Here is a 23500-nt window from a genome sequence, read left to right on the forward strand (position 1 = left end):
ACATAGACAAAGTCTCAAAGCCTGGTTATTACTTGGTTTGTTTTTAAAATATTTTTTCCAGAAGGTTTAAATCCAGCCTTGCAAAGTGACTTTGAGTGCCTTCAAAAGCTATATTTCCATTGAAAGACAATTACCAAAACAGTTTTTCCTGGTTTACTCAATAGCCAGCCCAGTGGTGCCTGAATTCTTCCTGAGGCCATCGCTATTAATGACCTTAGAATTTTTGATTTATTTAAGAGCGTTGGTATTTAGCAATCTAGCCCAAATAATACAAAGTTCTCCTGTCTTTGACTATGTTTGTACTGCTCATTTTTACAGCTTTGTGAACGTTTCAAGTGGCAATTTGACTGCTTTTACATACGACATCAGCTGGCTCCAAGTTAAAAACTTCTGTGGAACGGAAGATGAAGAGAAACATGTTAAAATTACTGCCACCATTGAAACAGTAAGAAGTCTGATTGTTCAGGCATTTAAGACAGGCTATTTCCCTGAGATGTTTGGCCAGTGCAGTTTGGGCAGGTTAACGAAGACTGGTTTTAGCATTTGAACTGAAGCTACTGTAGGGAAAAGTGTGCAGCTTGGAGTTAAAGCTACTGGAATATTTTTGTTCTGTAATAAGACCATAACGCTGGTAACTTAAAACAGTGCAGTCTACACTAGTGTCTTTGTGTGAAACAGTTTTCTTTTTGGACCATCCTGTAAGTGGATTGAGGCTTTGCCAGTAACAAAACCTGAAAGAGGAAGAAAATACTATTTCTTCCTTTCAAAACAGGATAAGAAAGAAATGCTGTTTTTGCCAAGGGGTGGATTTCTCTGATACTTTTTCTGCTTTTTAAGTTATTTCCTGTTACAGCGCGTACTGCTTACAAAGTGAATACTTGCAAAATATTAGTCTTTTGATAAATGCAAAAGTTAAATACCATTTTCTTTGGAATACTTTTTATAAGAAAAATTTCTCCAAATATGTTGCGTGTAATAAATGCACAGATATCATATTTCTGGGTGATAATATTAAAGAAATGTTTTCTTAGCTGTGTATAATGTTAGCAGGAATACGAACATAACTGGGAAGAATTTAAAGTGAAGGCTACCTTTTGTGGACTTGAATTTGAACAGCTGACATTGTTTTTTGTATTGGAGGTGTTAATATTGCTTTCTTCTAGGTGATGTCAGATATCAAAATGAAAGCAATACAGGAGCTTCAACTAGACGAAGAGCTAGGTAAGTGTTCAACTGCTTCACTTACAGATCTGATAATGTTAAAATTGCATAGAATGACAAGACTGGCTGAGGTGGGGAGGGACCCCTGGGTCCACCTGTCCCAACCCTGCTCCAGCAGGGACACCCCGAGCAGGGTGCCCAGCCCCACATCCTGGCGCCTCCTAAAGCTCCCCAAGAAAAGTCTTTGGAAACATGGCCAGTTTCATATTTTACTCATTGTGGCTAACAGGTGGCTTCAAAGAGAAAGTAATCTTTCACTGAAAGGATAAAAACTTGTTCGTGAAGTCCCTAGGAATTCATTCCTTTTGATGTAATATCTCCAGAGGAAGGCCTCTGGGATAAACGTGTTGTTGTCATTAATCTGAAATATGTTAGCTGTCTAAATTTCTGAGCCAGATTTCTTATTTGAATTGTTTAATATATCAGCCTCTCTTCTGCACCCTTTTTTGTTACAGCAAGTGACAGTTGTCTTAGACCTGTTAGTGGAAATGGGAAACTTCTCTCTCCAGGTAAATTTACTTATTTCAGTATAATTCTTTAAGAAATTAAATTGGGAAACTTGAAGTGATGTGCAAGGTTTGATTGTTTGATTTTAGTGCAGCTGAAACAGACTTCAATCCTGTGGTAATGGAGGAGGCACTGTTATGCTCCTGCTCACTGTGAGAAGGCTGCTTGTATCTGATGTTAAACAGAGTAATGTGTGGACTTTTGCTTCCACAGGAATAGAGTAACTTGTTCATGCCACAGCCTGGTCTGTGATTTAGATGTGTAATACTACTGCCAATGTATAGCCCTGCTTCTGATGACCAACTTTAGTAGAATAGAAACCCAAGCTTTATTTTCACTGTTGTTCAGGCAGTTGTGAGAGACTATAGATCAGTTTTGCAATTGTTGGAAAATATTTTCTTTATTTTTACTATCTTACTTGTACACTGCTAAAGCAAAGTACAACCAGGAGGCCAAAGAGATTAATTCCATTCTACTCAGCATTTGTCAGACAACATCTGGAGTGTGGTATCTGTTTTAGGGACTCCCCAGCATGAGAGAGAAACCCTAACAAACTACAGCCAGTCTGGAGGAAAGCATCCAGGATGGTTTGGGGTCTGGAACATGAGGGAAAGGAAGCTTTTTTTTTTTTTTTTCCAGCCTGAAGAGGAGGCTTGGGAGAAAATAATTGTCATTTTTTAACTCCTCAGTGTGGACCTGTGGAGGAGGTGGAGTCAGATTTTTCTCAGAGTTTCTTCACAGAGTTGGATAAAAGGATCAGAGGCAGCAGACACAAATTACAGCAAGGGAAATTCCCACTATGTGTGGTAGCAGGGGAAAGGGAATTAACCCTGAGTGGTTAAACAACAGGAACGGGGCACAGGGATGCATCGTTAGCCATCCTTGGAAGTGTTCAGAGCTTGACTGAGAAAACCTCATCATAGCTGGTCCTGCTTTGAGCAGGAGGTTGAGCCAGATAACCTAGAAATGTCTGTTCCATTCTGAAGTCTTCTGTCAGCCCATACAAGGGGTGGTGGGGAGAAACCCTTATGCAGATTTGCCCTAGTGATAGAAGGCTTACGGATCTAATGTAAACACTGTGAAAAGTTAAGCTCCTTAAATGTCACTGAACTTTATTTTTCTCTAAAGAGCAGCGTAGTAGAATGGATACTTTCAAGAAACAACAGCTTATGATGTTTGCCTTATTTTCTTTTCCCTGAAGTGCCTGAAGATTATACTGTCAAGGAGGCGGAACTGAAAATGGGAAGCTTGCTTGGGCTGTGTCGGGGAAAAGCTCCAACTTCCACACAGGTATAAAAGGGCTGGGACTGAAAAGGGACTAGAGCTGCTTTTTTGCTTTGTTCATGTTTCCCAATATTTCATGTGGTCCTCTTTGTACTTTTATAATGGTTGTAGTGATAATTGGTATGGGGGAAAAATTGCTTACTAGTCTGAAGAATTATACGCGTTATCAGGAATGTTCACGTCACTTATCTCAGGTGCTCAAGGCCAAGAGCCTATACGCTAACAGTTAATATAGCTCATTTGACTAATTGTAAATCACTTTTTATAATTGATCTGTTTGCAGTTTTCCACGTGCATGTGAGCAAGAGAGCATAAAGTAAGAAAAGGGAGATGATAATATATTTGATATCTGCAAGTTGTAAACATAGTGGGGGAGCTGTATATTTCTGATCAAAGTGCCAGAATAGGGCTTAAGCTAGCAGGTTTTATCTCTCATTTGCAGCAGGCAAAGCACGTATACAGCTGCTTAATGAAGCTCTACTGATGGCCATAACTCAATTGCATGTGCTCCTCTGTTCTCTGTAGTTGCAGTGCTGTTTGACTGATGGCAACAGTGCAATAGCTGGTACTGCATGCAATTACCAAGTGCATTAGGGAGAGTTTTTTTCTCTCAGTATTTCCATACTTAAATATGTATTCTAAACAGTTTATACTTGCCTTTTTAGCTCTTCTTATATTTTATTATTGGGGATGACCAACATATGGGCCCTGAGATGGAGATAGTTGTAGAAGAGACTGCCTCTGTGAAAGAAGTAAGTCTAGATGCTCTTCAAAGCTTATGTCATGCTTGGGTCAGGTTTGCTGCTCATAGAGAACCTTGTTTTGTACCCATGTGTCGCTTCAGCTTGCCAGCAGACATTGTGTCAAAGGAAGTGTTTGAACTTGCCTTGAGCTTTCACCAGATAGTAAAGAGACATCATTTTTCCTTCAAATGAATGTAGTCTTGCTACTTTATGCGTGACTAGCCACTCCTTTTATAAACAGCAATACTCAGAACGAGATGTAATCATGGCAGAGACTGCCAGTTAAATTTTTTATGTGGTAGCTTACATTTATTTCTCAGTACTAGATTAATCTTTGGACTAAATGATCTTAGAGGTCTTACACAACCAGAATGATTCTCTGTGCATGCTTTTGAGTCATGCTGTGCAATTAGGTTTTAAAAAACAGGTCTGTAAGTTAGACTGACAGCACTGCTCAAAGAGGACAGGGCAGCTTTTGATGATAATTATGGCCAAGTCCAGGTGAGATAGAATGTAGTGTACGAAGATGAGGCAGTGTCTTTGGGAATGTGTATTCAAAAAGTTGTTCTAATGTGCTTGACAGTCAGAACAGAAAAATCCAGAAAAATGCAGTGAGCACTATAACTCTATCTTGGACCAGTCAATCAGACTCAATAGTTGCATGGTTTGTGGAGGATGGCTGTATATGGACTGGAAAGAATTTGGAATTAAGACAATCATCTTACATTGCTTATGGAGAATGAGAGCTAGTGAGGGTTACTGGATTCAGACAGTGCTACAGACAATTTTGCTGCAAACACTTCTGTAGTTTATCAAACTCTGAATGGATGAAATTAGAGTGACAGGAGTCAGGAAGAACTGTGGACAGTGAGGGAAGCAGTCCTCAGTACTGCAAATCCCTCTTTCTGGTCCAGAGTGCTGATATATAGTAGTAGAAAGTGAGTTTTGCAGGTTTTATTTCTAAAAGGTGCGTTTTTGAGCTCAGAGGCAGAACTTCTTTTAGTGAACCAACAAACTGACAGCACAAACTTCTTTTAACAGTGTGTGTGAGCCTAGTCACCTGACTCAGTAAGCTTCCTACAGGAGAAAAAAATCCCTATTTAAAGGGTATAATATCTAGCTCAAATGCACCGTGTCTACATAACTATATTGCTATAGGAGTTGAACAGGAATCAGTCACTCTGTTTATGTGTCTTAGGAATTTTTAGTGTAGATTTCCTGAAAACTTTATTTCCCAACCTATGAATTGAGAATGTGAAGTCTCAACTTATGTTTCTCTTTTTTTTCCAGTGTCTAAATTTAATGCTGGAAAAATCTGGATTATCAGGTTAGTTATACTGTTGTTTAATAATGTGTTTTCCAGGCTTTTAAGACAGATCTTGGTACCCTAAAACTTATTAAAATGATTTATTTGTTGTTGTAATGTGAAGAGGGGAGAGGAAAGATTTATGAACTTATGGTTTTGCTCTGATAAAAGCTGGTTGTGCAGCTTCCAGCTTTGTTTAATTGCAATGTGGCAAAACCCACAGTTTCTAAAATGTACACTTGGGTGCGCGTACAGGTGAAGGTGTTTGGCTGTTTAGACATCAGTTTCATTGGAAACCACTGCATGTGATGAACTGCTTAAGAAAAAGGCATTTTTAGGTCACTTGGCAAAAACAAGCTCAAAATGAGATCACAATTTGGTCACTGTTTGGGAATCTGAGTGGTAGGAGTTCCTGTTACTGACCATTTTTATGAGGATTAAGGAAGAGATATAGATAGCACTTGCATCACACGTGAATTTCCTGGCTGAACGTCTTTGTGTTGATGCTAATGTGGAGGAAGAACAACAGACTTGGAGTGGTGCTGTTTTCTAGTTTTACTTCTAAACATTCATTAAATGCTGAATTTGTGTTATGGTGGAGTGATGGCAGCATGTTAAGCCATACTCCATTAAAAAATGTTCACCTGAAACACATTACTGTCAGAATACACATTGAATAGCCCAAGATAAAATTAAGTATTGTGTTCTTGTTTACATGTACATACGGGTGGAGTACATAATGATGTTTTAAATACAAGCTTAACCTTTTTCATTTCCCTGTGGTATAGGTTTACTGCCAAGAAACAGTAATTCTGTTTTCATTGCTTTCTTTTTATATTACTGCTTGTGGAAAATTAAATTTGGCCTTGTGTAGAGCTTTGCGATCTGACTTCTCTCAAAGAAATGTCAGGCTTCACTGAATTTCGATGTTGTTTAAAAAGACTGCAAAGTAGTCCTTTCTCCACATAAATTATTGATGAGATTCCTTATGTGCTTTGGTTTAGTTGTGAAAAACAAATTTTGTACTCTGCAAAGAATGAAGTGCATTTTCATCTGTTATCTTTTAATCAAATTAAAAAGTTTAGTTGTACTTCTTCCTTCTGTACTTGATGCTTTATGCATAGGTGCTAAATCTTTATAAAAAAAAAAAAAAGAGCAACAACCCTTAGCTATGACTACAATTAAGAGATCTGTAATGTGTGTCTTTTCTTCCATGAAATGGTATTGTTGGCTAATTAGTTTTCCGTGTGTGTTTTTGTTCTTTGGTAGGTGACAGCTGGCATTTGAGAAGGATTGACTGGTGCTATGAAGCAGGGGAAGCATTAAGTCAGGAAGTAAGAGGATCCTATTTTTGACTTGAATCACATGATAGTTTTGACTTGAAACACACAACAGTGTCTGTTGCATTTTTCTTTAGGGACTTTTCCAAAGAGAACTGCTATAAAGCAAATGTGTGGTGTTCTTGTGTGCTACTTTACTCAGCAGTGTTCTGTTTTCACAAGGCCTTATGAAGGCATTTTAACAATAGGTTGAAATGGAAACCTTACACACCTGGCTGCTGTTTTCAGGTATTATTTTTAAGCCATATCCACATAGTTTTTCCTGAATTCTAGGATTAGCACGTGTTAAGTACATTACAAACAAACATGAGATCTTAATTGGTAAGAGGTATGAAGGAAATGTGCAGCTCAGCAGGATGCACTGGAAGGCCTCTTGCAGTGCAGACTCCTGTAAATGTAGTAGTTGTGTCCTGCTGAAAAGTTAGCTCCAAGTGGTGGATGTAGAAAAACCTTTGGCACACATTGCATAAAAAGATAAACCATAATTTAGAAAACAAAGCACAAGAACATGTAGACTTATGTGCACTATGCTTTCTCTTCCTGCAGAATGCCACCCTGAAGGAACTTAATGTTTGTAGAGGAGATACTTTGGTTATAACTGAAGGAAAGCTTCCACCAAAGGTAAAAGTAAATTATGTCCTTTAGTCGGGTGACTGCATCTTGATACTTGAATATGAAAGTAAATTATTCTCTTGCTTATTCTAGAATTTTTCAACTGAAATATTTTTAGTCAGAAATAATGAATAATGCTTTTTGTAGTTTTACGGCTCTAACCTTCTGTAGTTTTAAAAAAAAAAAAAAAGTTTGGCCATTGCAGCAGCTTTGTCTAGAAGTGTCAAGGTTAACAAATCTGGAAGAAACCAGTATTTCTGGAGTGCAAGGTTCTTGTGAAGGCACAATTCTTATGCTACTGTTTCCTCATAAAATCATTTAAAAAAATAAAGGAATTTAAATGTTTCTTTTTAAAGTCGGTTTTGTACTGATGGTTGTGCTTGAAAATGGAGGGCCCTGCTGGGAAACTCTCATCAGCAATGGTCCTGGAAGTTCTCTGCACAGGCAAACCTCAAGTGATATAGAGCATTGTAAGTTGAAACAGGAGGCTAAAAGTCCACAAGAAGCACTGGGCACGTAGTAGAGGTCTGAGCAATTTTGTGGTGAATAAAGCTTCTTCAAAGAAAAACAGATACTTTTAGCATAGTTTATTGCGAGGACAAAAATGTAGGATAAGAACTTACTGCAACAGTACAATGGGTGATAGAGCAGTTCAGAGCTGCATCTGAAGAGAAGAAATAAAGCCTATATCCTGCTCAGAAAATGAGGGAAACATCCACTTACCTGCTTCCAGCCTGGAAGGGACACTAAGAAAGAAGCAGGTAAGAAAATCAGGAGCATCTCTGAACTGGCAAAACAACGTTGCAGCTAAATGAATACAGCTTCCTCTGGTAAGGTCATATTTATGTCTGGATCTCCAGACAAATGTCAGTCAGTTGAAAACGTAATGTTAGATGCCATATGGCAGAGCAGGATGGTGATAGCATGTGATATGAGGCTTTTTTTTTTTTCACTGAGAAGTGCCTGTAAAAAGAATGCCAGTATCTTTACAAAAACTCAGACTTGAACGAGTTTTTTTTCCTTCTTCACCAGAGGAAGGTAAAAATTTTAATTTGCATTGGAACACATGGGGTGACTGGTATTTTCTGTTCATTTTTCAGGGCTTTCTGAAAATTCCCATCTGGTGGTTCAAGCCTTCAAGCCATATGAAACATGGAGAAAATGGACAAGACCAAGTGAATGGGTTGGCCTGCAGGATGGACGATTTGCAGGTGTCTCCTGCTGGAGGTGAGCTTGATCAGTTTTCAAAAGGAGTCGTATTGCCTGTGATAACAATGAGGGCTTTTGGTCAAAAATCTAAATTTTATTCCAAACCTTTAAAATCCTCCTGAAACCTGTGGGCAACTGTACAAGTTTCAGTAAGCTTATGGTGAAAGGAGACATAAGAGATCTAATTTTTTATTAGATCAAGAATGCTGGATGGGACTGTTCATGCTTCTTGGATATATTTGGTCAAGGACAAAGATTTTCACTGGAGTTTGAAGCCTGGGCTGTTTACCTGCCAGCAAATAAAATTGCTTCTCCATACTTAAGGCAGTGGCAGCATTATAAGGCATCAACTCAAAGAGCATGCATGTGATTTGGCTTCAAATGTCAGATTCTTGATATCACATTTATCTCACTTCAAGCTAAATTGATTTTGGAGAAGTTGGAGAATGAGTACATTTTACATCTACATAAAGGGTTGAAAAGGAAGGAGAAAAGCAGTTGGGGAAACAACAAACTGGAAAAGGGAAAACTAACCGATTTTCCTCTCTATAGTAAGAGTAAATTCTTCCTTTGCTACTGAGCTGTGTTGCAGAAGTTTAGATTGTTTTTCCATTTTTTCCTCCTTTTCTCTCAAGCTTTGTCAGAGTCTGACTTCCATGTTGAGTCCAGTAGTGTAGGTAAGAACAGTTATAATTTTCCTTGCAAGACACCCTGCATTTCAGAGTCATAACCACTAATTAATACCATTTACAGACTTCAGTAGGTTTCTTAAACTACCATAAAAAACCTTAGGTCAGGTATCGAAGTGAAATCTCACCTACAAGTGACCCATCTCTTAGGACCATGGACAATGTCATACTCACTTTACTGTTGTTTTTCTTCCTCCCTCTTCCCCTCCTGCCCCCATCTAAAGACTCACCAGAATGCATCCAAACAGACACGGATCTGTGTTACGCTGGCAGTATAGAAATAGCAGGCGAAGCCACTTTGGAAGATCTGAAGATGCAGGTTAGATGCTCTCCTGTGTTGGAAATGTAAAGCAACACTGTGGTTAATTGAGCTATATTAATACATATTTTTTATTTCCTTTTCCCTTGTCTCTAGTATGTTCTGATATGGCATTTGCTTATATGCCATGTTCAGTGGTAAGTACCAAGAGGCAGTTTGAGCATGTAGCTCAGATAATTCCTTAGTATGTTCCCTGCAGTTGCCATTCTACCTGTCATGTGTCCTGAGCTGCAAAAGCCTTTCTTGCACTTCATCTGGAACTTTGGCTTGCAGCCCTACTTTTATTTCACAATGTACAAATTATTCATGACAAGAACACATATATAAGCACTCCCCAAAAGCCACTTTTCATTTCCACATTGTTCTTGTATTAGTTTTCTGCGTGTTTTTTTGTATGTTGAATCTAATGAATAAAAAAATTGCTTTAGATGCACAGAAGGTCATGTTTGTCATTCAGGGAAATATAGCTTAGTTTCTTTGGCCAGAAACTAAGGTGATTTTAAATGCTTTTTTAAACAGAAAAATAGAAGCTTAATACACTTTTAAAGGGAAAAAAACACAACTATCATAAGACTATTCTATTATTTAGCCAGTTGGCCATTCTACTTAACAGCATGGGAAAGGATATTTCTCCAGTTTCTGATCCATACCAGTATTTGCCATTTTGGTTATGACTTCAGTTTCACAGTCTCATCCAAACTGCTGCTGTGTAAAACTGCCCATTTGCATCTTACGAACAAGATTTGTCCTAGCATGGAAACAGCATTGTGTCCTCAATAAGGGCTTGAGGAAGCTTTTTACAGCACTTGATCGTGGTAATGATTTTTTCAGCCTCATTCCCTCCCAGTTAGACAAATTTTGGTTGGGGAAAAAAAAATTGAGTACTTTAGAAGCTTAGGACAAACTGAGAAGTGTTGGGAGGGAGTGAAGGTCAACTCGCTTTGAGGTCGTAAAGCAAATACGTTGATCCTGCTCACTACCTGTGAGTCAAAAGCAGGAATAAATCTAAATACCTTGCCATGTGTCTAATTGCTTCAATATAGCATTGAGAATCACTTTCTTTCCAAGCAGACTGGCTGCTGAAGTTACTGAAGAAATGTTTGTTTTTTCAGGCTATGACCTTACCATGCCGTCAGGAGCACGTTGTCCCACTGCCCACATTTCTCAGAGCCTGGACAGTGGAAAGTAAGCGCCCAGGCAAGCTTTTACGACACAACAAGCAGCAACTCAAGTAGGTTTCTTATTGAACACTCAAGTAGTATTGCAAGAGACTGACTGAATTGTGAGATGGATTGGTGGAGAGGTAAATCAGCTCAGCCAAATAAAGCCCATCTCTGGTTATTTCAAGTTTTTGCTCAACACAATTTTCAACTCAAGTGGTATGGAATGGGCAAGTGTGAACATAAGTAGATCATATCACACTTGTTATGCTAAGCCTTATTTTATATTTTTAAATGCAGTTTTGGCAGTTTTCTGTTTTTTTTTTTTTTTTTTTGTGTTCCAATAGCCTCTTGTTTTGGTTCAGATCAGTGTGGATCTACTTGACTAGAGGCATGATTTTTTCTACTTGTGAACTTAGAATACATGACTGAAAATGTGTATAATCTTCGTTTTGTTTTCAGTGAATATAAACTGGGTGCCAGAGTGGCAGTCTGCATAGAACCTTTGCAAAAAGAAGAAAACTTGGGGTAAGTCTTGAAAACACTTATTTCTTACTGGCATGTGTTTGAGATATCACTTAATGTAGCAGTTTTTTACTTAAATACTTTTAGTCAAGATTACAGATGTCGCTGTGCTTGAGTGCTTTTATTTTCCTCTGGTAGAGCTGTTGGCTAAAATAAGGGAGGGTGGGAGGCAGTGAAAACTAATTATTCTGGATTCTAAAAGCATGATTCACAGGAGTGTTTTTTCTTTCTTGTGACAGCCCACATGAACTGCTGCTTCGAGTACAGATGGGCATACCAGGGGAGAGGGACTACTATGACTCCGTGGATTTGGTGTGGGATATCTCCAAAGAATGCACTACCTGGGCACTGAGGCAAAGAGTGGCTTCTCACTATTGTCTCCCTGTAGATAAAATTGAAATAGCCAAATACTTCCCTGAAAAATTTGAGTGGCTGCCAATATCTAGCTGGGTAAGATCTGGAATGACAGAATCTAGCAGTTGTTTTGAGAAATGTACATGTTGGTTTGTGTTACAGTTCTTCAGCATGCATATTTGAAGGCACATCTTTATCTTCCTGCAATGTGAACGTGCGGTAAATTTGGTGGAAGTGGTTTATTTCTTCAAGGGTCTGTTAGGTCTTCGTTAAATTACAGCTAAGACATTAGGATTTTTAATTACACCACAAGTCATTGGAACTTGCAATTTTGACAAGTTCCCCCAAAAGACTTTTATGTGGCTAAGAGAGTAGTTGTGGTTGGCATGGGATAAATCTGTAGTTCATTCAAGGTTTCTCGTGTACTACTAAATTTGTTTGTATAGGTTGAGAAACATTACTTAGTTGCAGTTCATGAGTATGGGTGTTATGCAAAGGTATCTTTTGCTTGAATTTTTCAATCTGTTGCTGTTGCAATTAGATAATGGAAATGACAGACATTTGTAGAAGTAACAGAATCAGAGCATTTCTTCCCTTCACTATACGAGAAGTCCTTTGGCTGAGAGTTGTCCCTGATCACAAAGTGTCATTTACTTCGTATAGGTGAGCTGCAAGAGATTGTGTGGAAGAGGAAAGAGAAATAAGTATTTTTCTCATGAGGAAGCAACAAAAAACAAAATGACTTAATTTTCATGACAATAGGACTCTTGATTAAGTAAGAATAGCTAGTGGGGACCCTACACCTTCAGGGACTGCCGGCAGATGTCAGTTTAAACAAATTCCTGAAATCAGCTGTGTATGAATGTTCTACTTTGATTTTTATACAGACTCAGCAAATTTCAAAGAGAAAACGGAAGAAAAAACAGGAGAGTTTACAGTCAGCACCTTATCATCTGAAAGATGGAGATACCATTGGGGTGAAGGTAAATTAATGTGGCTTTAATTGTTGCCCAAGGATTAGGTTCAGACACTGTCCCCTCTGCAGTAAATCAAATTCGTTCTGGTCTTCCTGTATCGTGCTACATTGCTATGAAAGTTTTAACATCAGAATCTGGACTGCGCATGGTGTAAAGGGGGGAACCTTTTTGGTACTGATGTTTTTTTCTTCCTGTTCTTAACCATTTGTGGAAGTTCCATGCTTTTCCCTGCTTATGTCCTGCTACTGGCACTAGAGGGCAACACCTTAGAGGTTTTTGTGGAGTGCTCTCTTAGCCAGTGTAAGACACTCAGTTTCTGCTCTATGCTTGTACACTATCCAGAAGAAACTGAGTTTTTCTTGCCCTCATTTTGTTTTTTCAACTGAGAATAAAATCCAAGAACAGTGCCCATTAAAAACATATCCTAAATTTAAATCCATTACATTTCCCAAATAATTACTACAGATCTATTTAAGTACTTAAATTACATAGCAGTATATTGAGCTCTGAATTGGTAATAAAACTAACTTAGGAGACCTCTGAAAGAACATACTTGATGAATTATCAGGCAGTGTGCTAGAGGTCTGGTGTCCTATTCTGATGTATTGAGAAAAATTTCTGATTAAGGCCAATTCAGAGGGGCTGAAGATTTTTTTTTGCCTTTTTTAATCATCTGCATTTAACTTGAAATCAAATTAGAGGAAAAATTAGAGGAAATGCCTTAAATTTATTGTTTAAACTCATTGATATGTAGGAAATAGTTTTGGTAGATGGAATTTAAATGAACCCACTCAATCTCTTTTGACAACAGAATCTTCTCCTTGATGACAGTAAGGACTTCAGCACAGTGAGAGATGATCTTGGAAAGGAGAAACAAAGGCAGCTTGCATTAGAAAAAAAGAAAAGGTATTGAATATTTACTTGTATTTTTGTTCACAAATGTGAAAGCTGTTCTTTACAGCCTAGTCTTTCAGAGTACCTTATTACGTGGATAATTTGTTGGGACAGTGCTAGCTGTTAGTGTACAATTTTAGTAGTGCCAAAAGAAGCGCTCAGATAATTCAGTCTTCTGGCTTTAAGTGCCATGTTCCTACCTTAGTTTTTTTATTCTTGCAATACGCTGGACAGTTTGACACTGCCTCTGGAGATGAAAAACGAACCCCTTTGCTGCACTGGCCATATGGAGGTCATAAGTGGGAACTGGCAGTATCATTCTTACAATTTAATGGAAATTGGGTTTCCAGTCCTGCTGTCTCACTCTGCTTTAGGTGCTAAAGCTCATACTAATTTCATGCATCTTAATTTTTTTAACAGTCGGCAAGCTGAACGCTTACAGGACCATGTTTTGTCTGAGGAAAAACTGAATACTAAGCAACGTAAACCAGAAGTGGCTCTTTCTATCAATGTGGGAGTTTTCAGATAGCACAGGAGATGCTTTGCTGACAAGAACCTACTGCCGATGTACTGAATTGGAGTACCTCAACTGGACCAGCAAGAGGGATGCTTGTTCTCAAAGCGTCTTCAAGAATCACTGAGACAAACTGGATATAGGATTTAAGATAACTGATTTTCTTCTAATCTCTCTTGGAAGTGCTTTTGCATCCCTTTGTCAATGTGGTACTTATTCTCAGGCTAGGTAAATGCACTTTATTCATGAGAAAAATGAATAATATATTGTATTACCTTTTGGTGACTTTTTATAATCACTCTAAATGCTCTTTTTTGTCTGATGCTGATGTCTTGCACCATCACTACGAAGTTTGCTTCCTTTTTTAATGCGGTCATAAACATATCTTTTTAGAAATTACTCTTCTCTCTCTGATCACTAAAGTTACTAGCGATACCAGAGTTTACTTCTGTCTGTTTATATATAAACCTAAATCTGTAGTAACTCGAATCCAATTTCAGGAATGAAGGAAATGTGGAAGTCTCTGGACAAAGGGTAGTAAACTGACTAAGAAAGGATTAAGTTCAGAATTTGTCAAGCTCTTAAACCTGAAGACCCTTTCTGATATGAAATAGTAGTGCAGTAGCCCTACATTTTAAAGTTGCTGGTGATTTTTTATTATTCGCAAGCTTCGTTAAACAAAAGGATGGAAAAATTGGGTGGACCTGTTGTTTGGTCTTGTATGAGTTCTAGTGTACTCAGGAAAAAGGCTAATATTTGTTACACTTGAGGAAAAAGAAAATGTTTCTCTTGGAGTCAGACGGTTGATTTACAGCCTCCACAATAGAAGGGCATGTAGGCAGCCCACTAACAAACAGCTGAACTCAGTATCAAAGGTTCTTAAATGTGAAGTGGAATGTTTACCAAATGCTTGTAAGATTGGATCTCAAGATTGAGAGTGCCTGTAACTACCTAATGAGACCGTGTTTTCTTACCCCTGAAGCTGGGAATCAGGGTTTACTAAAAGTTGATGTTTTAGCATCTTCAGATAAACTTTTCTAGTGCTTATAATACTTAAACTGTGTTCCCCCACTGCACATGCCTATTCATTACCTAATTTCCAATCAGGTTCAGAATTTTCTTTGGCTTAAATTGTCAGTACTAGTTGTACTCAAACTCTTAATGGAATTAACTGTTTCTAATCAAATTCTAAGCACACTATGAATGATAAGGTGACCATGGAATAGCAGAAGATAACACAAGCATTTCCATGCAGCAGTAAAATGCTGATGGCATGTAATGTGTTTGCCTTTTGCTGCTGGGAGCCTGTGCAAATTGATTATTGTATCAAATGGAGTCTGCTATTAAACACACTACGTAGCCTTGTTGAACTGCACAAATGTTTGGAAATCTTTTGAAATGAGCAAGGCAACTTTTAAAAACAACTGTTCAACATCGCCTGAAGTAGGGTGAACAAAATACAAGTAATTTTTGGACACTACTGTATTTAATCTGTTTCACGTATGGAGAAGATTTTGTAGAAGATGTGAGTACAGCAGACTACTAAAATTTTGACTAATGTGAGAAAATTCACTGACTTCACCTTTTGTAGATTAGTAATATGCTGGTATTTTTGACAATTTCAAGACAAACTGACAGTATGAACAAAATAAAAGGGAAGAAAAGTCAAAAGTACCTCATCTTGAAGCATGTGATTAGTCTTTAATCCTTTTGATAGGCTTAAAATTCAGCAGTTTCTGTGCTTTCTTATGATGTTTCAATCAAGGGGGTATTTTAATTTCCTAACTCTTTTGGTCATAGATGGGCTTTACTTGAATCTTGAACTCCTGGAATCCTACTCTTATAGATTTTTTTTTTTTTCTGATAGAGTTGAGGGCAACCAATTTCTTTCTCTCCAACTCAGCTTGCTGTATCCAAATTATTTTGTGAAACCTTCTTCCCTGTCAGCAAGTCGTCTTGTGAGCCAAGGTTTACAGAAACTGTGGCACATGCTAATTAGTAAGGTAAAGAAGAAAACTTTTTTATTTGCAAGTACATTGCATTGCACTTCCTGTGCTGTCACTTTATTTCCTACAGTTCCATGCTGGACAGCTGTATTGGGCTTAACCTTCCCAACTACTTCTTAATAACTCTAGTCTCTTCTCGAAAACATGAGGTTTGGAGAAATTTAACTATGAATTACAAGGACTAACGGGGGGAGGGGGGGTTCTAGTATGTGCCTTTGAAGTGTAATGTAGCAGCTTCTGCACTGAACCAGTATTGAATTATTTCTAATGTTGGCTCAAAATGCTTTTTTTTTTTTTTTTTTTTTTGTTAAAGCTATTGTGGACCGTTCCACAATGAGAGTTCATTAAAAGCAGGGTGGGGAGAGGGAATACCTTTTTAAAATGGAGTCTTTGTGATTCCACAGTTTGTGATGGTTATATTCCAAAGCCTGGAAAAGCTTTTGTCTTTATTTTTCAAGTGTTCTTCACAAAATAAAGAGTGATTTATAGATGTCTATTTGATTTGTCTATATGTGTTTCACTGATACGTTTGGGAATGGCATGAATTATTTTCTAATGCTGGACAGGGCACAACATTCATTAAGCTTAAATTTTCAAATCTCTTTGGAAGCCTGCATTCTGATATTGGTGCAAGAAATTTCCTCAACCCAGCTGGGGTTGAAATTTTTGTGCAAGTTGGTGGTTTTAACTTATGTTTTCTCCTTTTTCAGAAAGCATGTTCCAGTACTTACACTAGCTGGGAGCTAGAATAATGTGTGTGCACACAGATATATTAATCTGATCTATTTTTCAAGAGAAGTTGCATAAATCATCCAGAGAACAGTATCTCTGCACAAAGTAAGAGATTGCTAAAGAATAGTTGTCTCGGGTAGCTGATCCAGGTAAAGTCCTTGTAAAAAAAAAAAAAAAAAAGTGCTTAATTTGAGGGATCTTATTATGGGAATGCTTTTATTTTTTTCCCTTTTTCTCAGAACTCACTCTGCTCCAGTGTGCTGAAGTGATTACAGAACAGGAGGAAGTGGACAGTTTAAAAAGCAAGCTCATTCTCTCTCTAATTCTCCCTCAGAAGCCACTGAACTGAGCCACAGTGCTGTGAAGGGTAGTACAGGTACAAGAAGGACAAAGGGTAGCACAGGTGTGTGTAGCTGGGACAGGTGAGTGATGGCCAAGGGAGACTGTAGTTGGAGGAAGCTGCTCAATTCTGGGACTTGCTGGTTTTGCTGTTTGCCCAGCAGAGCAAGCAAACTTTAAAAAAAAAAAAAAAAAAAAAAAAAATCCCAGCAAGGGGTGCTGGGAGTGCCCTCTAGTGTGGTTAGTTGGAGTTTGGGGATTTTAGCAGCACTTCTTTACCAGCATGGGCAAATTGTTCAGCCCTTGCCATACACATGGTGTCTCTACAAGATGAGTAATAGAACCAAGCTGAGTTTGCAAGCAAGCTTAGAGAAACCAGAATGTGGGAGCTTCCAGCCCTGGAGCCAATATCTAGAAAGCTAACAACTAAATTATTTTTTGACTGACCGACGCTTGGTCAGGAGTGAATTGGCAGCGCAGCACTGTGCAGACATGCAGATGACACAGTAATCTCAAAGATCCCTGGAAAGATCTGTGTTATAGCCAGGTAAGTGAAGCCACATCAGCTTTGTTTTGTTGAATGCAGTTTTCAAGTACCATTGCTCCTGTTTTATCTAAGCCTTTTTGTGGCTTCTAAGAGCATCAATCTTCTTGCTGGATTGGATGTCTCTTGCTAAGAGAGATGCAGCTTCTTGGTTAACAAATCTCCGAATCCTTGCACTACAAAGCTTTCCTATAGACTTTAACTGGACCTCAAACGAGTTTTTACTCTGTATTCATATGGTGATCAGTGGGGCTTAAACACCTGCTTCTGTTAAAATTCCTGTTTGCCAGGGAGAAATACTTTAAAAACTTTTTTTTAAAGTGTTCTAAAAATACTTTAAAGCTCATGAGTGGTAAGTTCTACTGGAGTTCAGTAAATATTTTTTGTTCCACCAATTAACCACTTTTAGTTTCCTGTGTGCATTTATTCTGCTATAGCCCTAAGCCCTGGGCATTTATTGTTCATGGGGCTCTGAGGAGCCTTCTTTCTTTTTGTGCTGGCAGCATCATTCATGCAGATCTGCTAGGATCTTCCCCAGTGACCACCACCAAGACGGGTCCTGCCTTCAAACTCCTCTTTGGTCGCACTTTTCCTAGTGGTCACAAGAAATGCTGGTCACTGCTGAGTGCATGTGATCTGTGTTAAATGTGGCAGATGATGAGAGCACAGTAACTACGCTGCTCTCTCTAAAGTTTCCTCTTGCAGCTGGCTAACCATTGCTAGCCAGATCCACATTTTGGGTGTAAAACAGCTCCTGGGTGACTTCTGTGAATTAAACTCCTTTGGGCATTAAAAACACAGGTTTAACTCTTCTGCCCACCTTTCCTTTGGCTCTTAAAGGGAAGGATTTTTAATAGCATGGTTTATTTTGTTCCCATTGGATGCTCGTGATTTTTTTGTGTGTGTTTTAACTAGGTACAGCCACCATGGTTTGCTAAATTGATGCCTGTTTAGGTTTCTTAACAAATGTGTAATGCTAATAAACTTTAATGTTTCTGCAGAAATGTTACAGCTGTTAGCTATAAGGTATGCAGGGAGTGAATTCTCACTGAGGATGGTGTATAGGACCACTAAAGATTCCCCAGTCAGAATTTACTTGTGAGTTTTGAATTCTTGGTTTTTATTTCCTAGATGTAGTTTGCTCAGTGAACTTTTTAAATGATGTAATTCTAATAACAGGGATTCATTCAGTTCTACAGCGTCACTTTCTTACTGGCTATACATGTAAAGTGAAAAAGGAAAAGGAAATTTGGAAAGCAAGTAGTTTGATTCTTTATTTTTTATTGTTTAAATTACACAGCGAAAGCTTTAACATAATAATAAAACCATTTTTGAAATATACAGTAATGAGCATGGCAATTCACAAAGTGATAATGTAAAACGTGTGTCTCTTAATGTAATTTTATGCTTGTTTATTACTATGCGCATTTAAAATCTGTGAAGGTGTGTATAATGTAGGCTTCTGTATTGAGAAAAGCAAAACAAAAGCCTTTAGATCTTGTAAAATCAGGATATGATAGCCATATCTAGCTTACGTTCTGATATAGTTCATGATCAAATGGCACAAAGAGAAACAGATGACCTCTTCAGCCCTGATTTCTTCACAGATGTCATTGGAACTTTTGCCTGCTTCCAAACAAATTGTTTTTTGTTTTTTTCCAGTAACTGCTTCTGCTCCTTTGTGGAAATGAAAAATAACCCCAAACTAAAAGACCTGTGGCTTAGAAAAGAGCAGTTTTTCCACAGCGCAACTTCTACAAGTACAAGTAAGCTAGTCAGTCACAGGGCAAACCTAGAAAATGCATTTATGATATAAGTATCCTTTTCAAACTTATAATTGGGGTGAAGAAGTGTTTGTAGACAAAATTATTTTCTATTAATGAATATAAATCATGCAGTAATGTTCCTCAGTGCTCCCGGGGCTGCTCTTTCCACCTGTGTATGTGCAGGTCATTGGTGCCCCTTACTCAGAGCTCTGTGTGCAGAAGCAACTTTGCTTGTCTCATGTTTTCAATCACTGTGGAGAGAGCACTGAAGTTACTAAAGATGACAGGAGAGGTTCCTATATCTGTAGAGCTCAAAAATCAGAAATTAAAGCTATTCAGGACAGCTGGACTTCTAAAGAGTCTTAATATTTCTTTCAATTTTAATGGGTAGTTTTGACTAGTTATTTTGTCTCAGCAGCAAAGTTTTGACTGGAATTAGCTGCTAGAAAATATTAAATAACTGGCTTGAGAGATTTTTTTTTTGGACTATTTTTGGTAACAAATATTATACTGTTTTAGTAGTCGAGTGACAAAGTGCCATTGAAATACTGATTGGGGTTCATTTAGTGCAGTTCACAGGTTGCACAGATGTTGTTTTCTGTGTTCCTCTGCAGGTGTCCTTTGAGCTTCAAAGCTTTGTCTGAGTGCCAGACAAAAATCTGTGTACTGCTGAAGTGGAAAAAATAGAGGACTGTGAACCCAAATCACAGCCTCGTTGTTATCCTGCTTGTCTGTGGAAATGCATTTTGGTTACCCATAATTTCTGAATCTGGTTTACCCCAATTTACTATGATCTAGGGGTTGAGACCTCAGAAAAATGCAGTTTTCTAAGTGTTAATGAAGTGGACAGCCAGGAGAGGGGAGTGTAGAGACACCAACCCATAGGCATTAACTTCAGTCCTCAGTGGAGTATGTATTTTTTAAACCTTGTTTACCCCTAGGACCGGATTGAAACAACTTCAGTGGCTCAGATTATGAAGCAGAGCAGCAGTGCACTGAAGTCTGCAAATGTCTTTGACCAAAGCAGGTGGGTTTTGGGGGCAAAACTACAGTGTTTGAAAACTCCACCAGTTCCCTAACAGTCCTCAGAGGTTCAGACACCAAGGACAACTCCCCATAGTTTAGTGCCCTGTTCTTCAGAAATTTTCAACATTGTCTTCCCAGATGATGCTTGGACTAAATTTATATTATGTTCCTGAAGTGCTGAGAATGGATTTTACTACAGAAACTGACCCAATATATCTCAAGATTCTCTTATATAGCCTTCCTTTACCTGTATTTGTTTTGTGTAAACTTTAGGTGGTTAAAAAGGGAATCAATTTATTTCACTCACAGGTCGAAATATCTTCTGGTTCGTAAGCGTACATCCTGTTCCCATATTTGCCAGTTAGATCAGCTCGAACTGTCAAAGAAGGGTCTTGAGAGAGGAAAAAAATGCAGGACATTAGTAATGCACAGTTTATGAAGTGAGGCAATGGCAAATAATAAGGGAAGAGAAAAATCTGAGGGCTTTTACAGTGGTGTTGATTGTCAGAAAGGTAATCTTGAAGCACCAGGCTTGGACAGAGCCTCTGCCATTCATCTGAGGACAGGCTCGTAGTAAGGGGCTGTGTTCAGGTGCAGGGTGTCACAGACAGGACCAGACTCTTACAGGATGTATGCTCGTTAATACGAGTGCCATGCTGTTTGTTTCCACCAGTGGAGTGGGCCTGTCATGGTCCTGCTTTTTTCTTTAAAAAGGTGGTAGTGTTTTTTGGATGTTTGACTTTAGTTGCTAAAGAAGTAATGTGAAATAAGGCCTGATTTGGGTTTCTCAACATGAGATGTTCCTTTTGAAAGTCTGGGCTATTCTCACAGCTTTAGTGCTGAAAAGAATGTAAGCTATTACTTGGAGTAACATGAATTCAGTGGAGACCATACAGGACAAAATGCTGCCAGATGGTTGTTTTATTGTGATTGTTCCCCTGGACCCAGAGACTCACCCACAAAGAGGATCCTAGGGACATAATGGCCATCAGGTGCCATGTTGTCATCGCTGCTGGAATGCTGTCAGATAGATAACCTATTTTAGTGAAGGGTAACTGTCAAAAAGCTCCTCCAAGTGCTAGAAATGGACTGAACCAGCTAAGCTAGTTTCAATTCTGGTATGATCAAGTGGGGAGTTACCCTGTTCTGTCCAAGCTGTCCCATGTTAGATGCCTGGGGAGGACAGAAACACCAGGCAGGTAACTGAGAAAGCCTGATGACTTTTTAAAGAAAAAACAAAACTTTTATCAGTGTATTACTTGTTTGCAGTATACAGAATGGTATTTCCATACCAGTAAGTGTGTGTATGAAAGAGTCTCCCTGCCCTCTCTCCAAGGAGGAGCTGTGCTGGTGTTCTGCAAACCAGAGAGTTTCAAATACAGCTTCAAAGCTGTGCAAAGAGAATCCATTTCTACTATTAATATGGATTATTCCACTCCCCAGTAAACATTTAGATTAATATTTTAAATTACAAGCTTACCACCAGATTAAGCATGATGAAGTCCTCCTGGGCCATCTGCTGGATCTCTGGGCTGGAAGCAAATGCCTTCCTCAAAGCTTAAAAAAAAAAAAAAAAAAAAAAGATGCTTTATTTGGGTGGGGGAAGAAGAAAAAAAAAGCAACAACCAAGGATCGCTGCTTTTCATGGTTTTGCAGTATCCTACATTGATCATAAACCTACCAGTAAAGCAATACTTTTCTGATGTGTGTATATCACAGAAAGTTTGGAGGACTTGGTTGTAGTAAAGTAAAATGCAGAACACATTTAGTCCTTGGGACACTGAAATGCTGGTGTTTGGAGAGATTTCCTTCTCAGTGACAGAACACATCATGAATGTGCATGGCTTGAGAGATTTTGATCCCCAGTGTTGTCTGGAAAGGTTTGCTTTGCTCACCTTGGCTGTAGGGACACTCTTCCAAGTGGTGAATAACCATCAGTGGCTTCTTGCTGAAATGACATTGCAAGAAAGGAGTGGGGAGGCAATTCAGGGCTCTTACAAACAGCACTTGTAAGGAGTTAAACCACTGAGCTGCTCCAGGAGCATGTTAGAAAAACCACCTGCTGCTCCAGGGCAGCAGATTAGAAAAGATTTGGAGAAGGATGTGAGACTCAGCCCTAGAAAATGATCTCCCAGAAGGTGAGCTCCCACCAAAATCTTGTTCAGCCTCTACCATACAGGTGAACGCTGCTTACACAGTGCCCAGACTGAGCATCATGTTAGAGCACAGCTTTGTTCTGTTTTGTTGAACGTATGAATAAGCATAGAAAGAATGGAGATTACCTGTGTTTTGATCGTGCTAGACCTTCTTCATATGTCTGCACCCACTCAATGTCATCTCCCCAGCCTGTTGAAAGAACCTTTAGTTAATTTACTGCTCAGTTTGGATGAGGACATTCTGCTGAAAGTCACACATGAGTGCAGGTGCCACAAACTACACCCCTTCCTTCAGGGTAGCCAGACACTCCAAGTTCTTGTGGGTACCAGGAGAGTCCCAAGCAGAAAGGTATTAAGAAACAGATGACAGGGAGAGGGAGCTGAAATTCCACCTTTTCTGGGTTTCAGATGATGGATTAGGATTACAGACAGGTATTCCCAGCCCATCAAAAGCTGGAGCCCTGAGTTCCTCCCTGAAAACCCTCCCAAAAAGCCAAACCAGGCTCCCTGTTGCATCCTGCAGTAAGGGATTGATGGGCTGGCGTTAGGGTGGGTAGGGATGCAAGCGTGCTTTTGGCATGATGTGCCTGGATGTGCTCACCTGATGGAGCAAAGCTTGGAACCCCTTCCAATCAGTGCCCTGCTCATGAGCTGCATAACTTATGGAAAGGGGATGTACCTGCTGACCTATGATGCTGGCAGGAAAAAGGACAGCAGAAAAATTGAGCTGGCTGCTGCTTGGCTCTGAGACTGCAGTCTCCTGCCAACTTAGCGTGCTTTGGGAGGGTTGAGAGCTGCTGGTGGGGCTGCCTGTTGGGCGCAGCTTCTGAAAAGCTGATCAGCAGCCAGCCTAACAGCCTGGCTCCTGGCTTCATCCACAGCCCAGGTTTGGAGCAAAGAAGCTGTGCCTGTTCCCAAGTACAGAGCGTGAGGATTTCTCCCTTACTGAATGCAACAGGGCTCCCAGCTGCTGCTCTCAGAACATGTCCTGCTTGGATGAGTGGCTGGAGGTACATGCTAGGTGCTGTGACAGGGAAATATGAGTGCTTCGGGGCTGCCTCATGCATCCAGGTCACTCACCTCGAGAGAGAGTCTGTGGGATCCGTATCTGAGCGGGGCTCCCTTCCTCTTCTTTGGGCAGCTTCTGAACCTTTTCCTGTGCAGCTACCAAAAGGCCATTGCAGAGGAGGAGGGAGCACAGTAATAGAAAGCCGTGCATGCTTCTGGCTGAGAGAGAAAGGGTTGACTTGGGCAGAAGTTGGCAAATACTGTGAAGA

At 39.3% G+C, this 23500-nt stretch overlaps 2 protein-coding genes across 3 annotated transcripts in view; one reads left to right on the forward strand and one right to left on the reverse strand.

Annotated features, from left to right (window-relative positions):
* USP40 (ubiquitin specific peptidase 40) overlaps window positions 1–16162 on the forward strand; it is a 33557-nt gene extending 17395 nt beyond the window's left edge. For both annotated transcript variants that reach the window (XM_082763638.1, XM_082763637.1), the window contains exons 17-32: window positions 319–445; window positions 1164–1221; window positions 1677–1730; window positions 2930–3018; window positions 3678–3764; window positions 5046–5082; window positions 6331–6395; window positions 6948–7022; window positions 8114–8240; window positions 9136–9230; window positions 10343–10461; window positions 10853–10918; window positions 11155–11365; window positions 12157–12252; window positions 13058–13152; window positions 13561–16162. In XM_082763638.1, coding sequence (XP_082619764.1) covers window positions 319–445; window positions 1164–1221; window positions 1677–1730; window positions 2930–3018; window positions 3678–3764; window positions 5046–5082; window positions 6331–6395; window positions 6948–7022; window positions 8114–8240; window positions 9136–9230; window positions 10343–10461; window positions 10853–10918; window positions 11155–11365; window positions 12157–12252; window positions 13058–13152; window positions 13561–13669 — 1510 coding nt within the window. In that variant the 3' untranslated portion in view covers window positions 13670–16162. The remainder of the gene's footprint in view (window positions 1–318; window positions 446–1163; window positions 1222–1676; window positions 1731–2929; window positions 3019–3677; window positions 3765–5045; window positions 5083–6330; window positions 6396–6947; window positions 7023–8113; window positions 8241–9135; window positions 9231–10342; window positions 10462–10852; window positions 10919–11154; window positions 11366–12156; window positions 12253–13057; window positions 13153–13560) is intronic.
* A 3080-nt stretch (window positions 16163–19242) lies between these two features.
* Window positions 19243–23442, reverse strand: LOC309879752 (anterior gradient protein 3-like; the record flags this gene model as incomplete). The annotated part of the gene is made up of 7 exons (XM_082763924.1): window positions 19243–19292; window positions 20375–20458; window positions 21024–21087; window positions 21548–21624; window positions 21963–22015; window positions 22350–22413; window positions 23304–23442. The coding sequence occupies 7 exons, from the start codon at window positions 23440–23442 to the stop codon at window positions 19243–19245; spliced, it is 531 nt and encodes a 176-aa protein (XP_082620050.1).
* Window positions 23443–23500: the final 58 nt, after the last annotated feature.

The sequence above is a fragment of the Aythya marila genome (assembly GCF_965140915.1).
Source record: "Aythya marila genome assembly, chromosome: 6".
NCBI classification, from domain to species: domain Eukaryota; kingdom Metazoa; phylum Chordata; class Aves; order Anseriformes; family Anatidae; genus Aythya; species Aythya marila.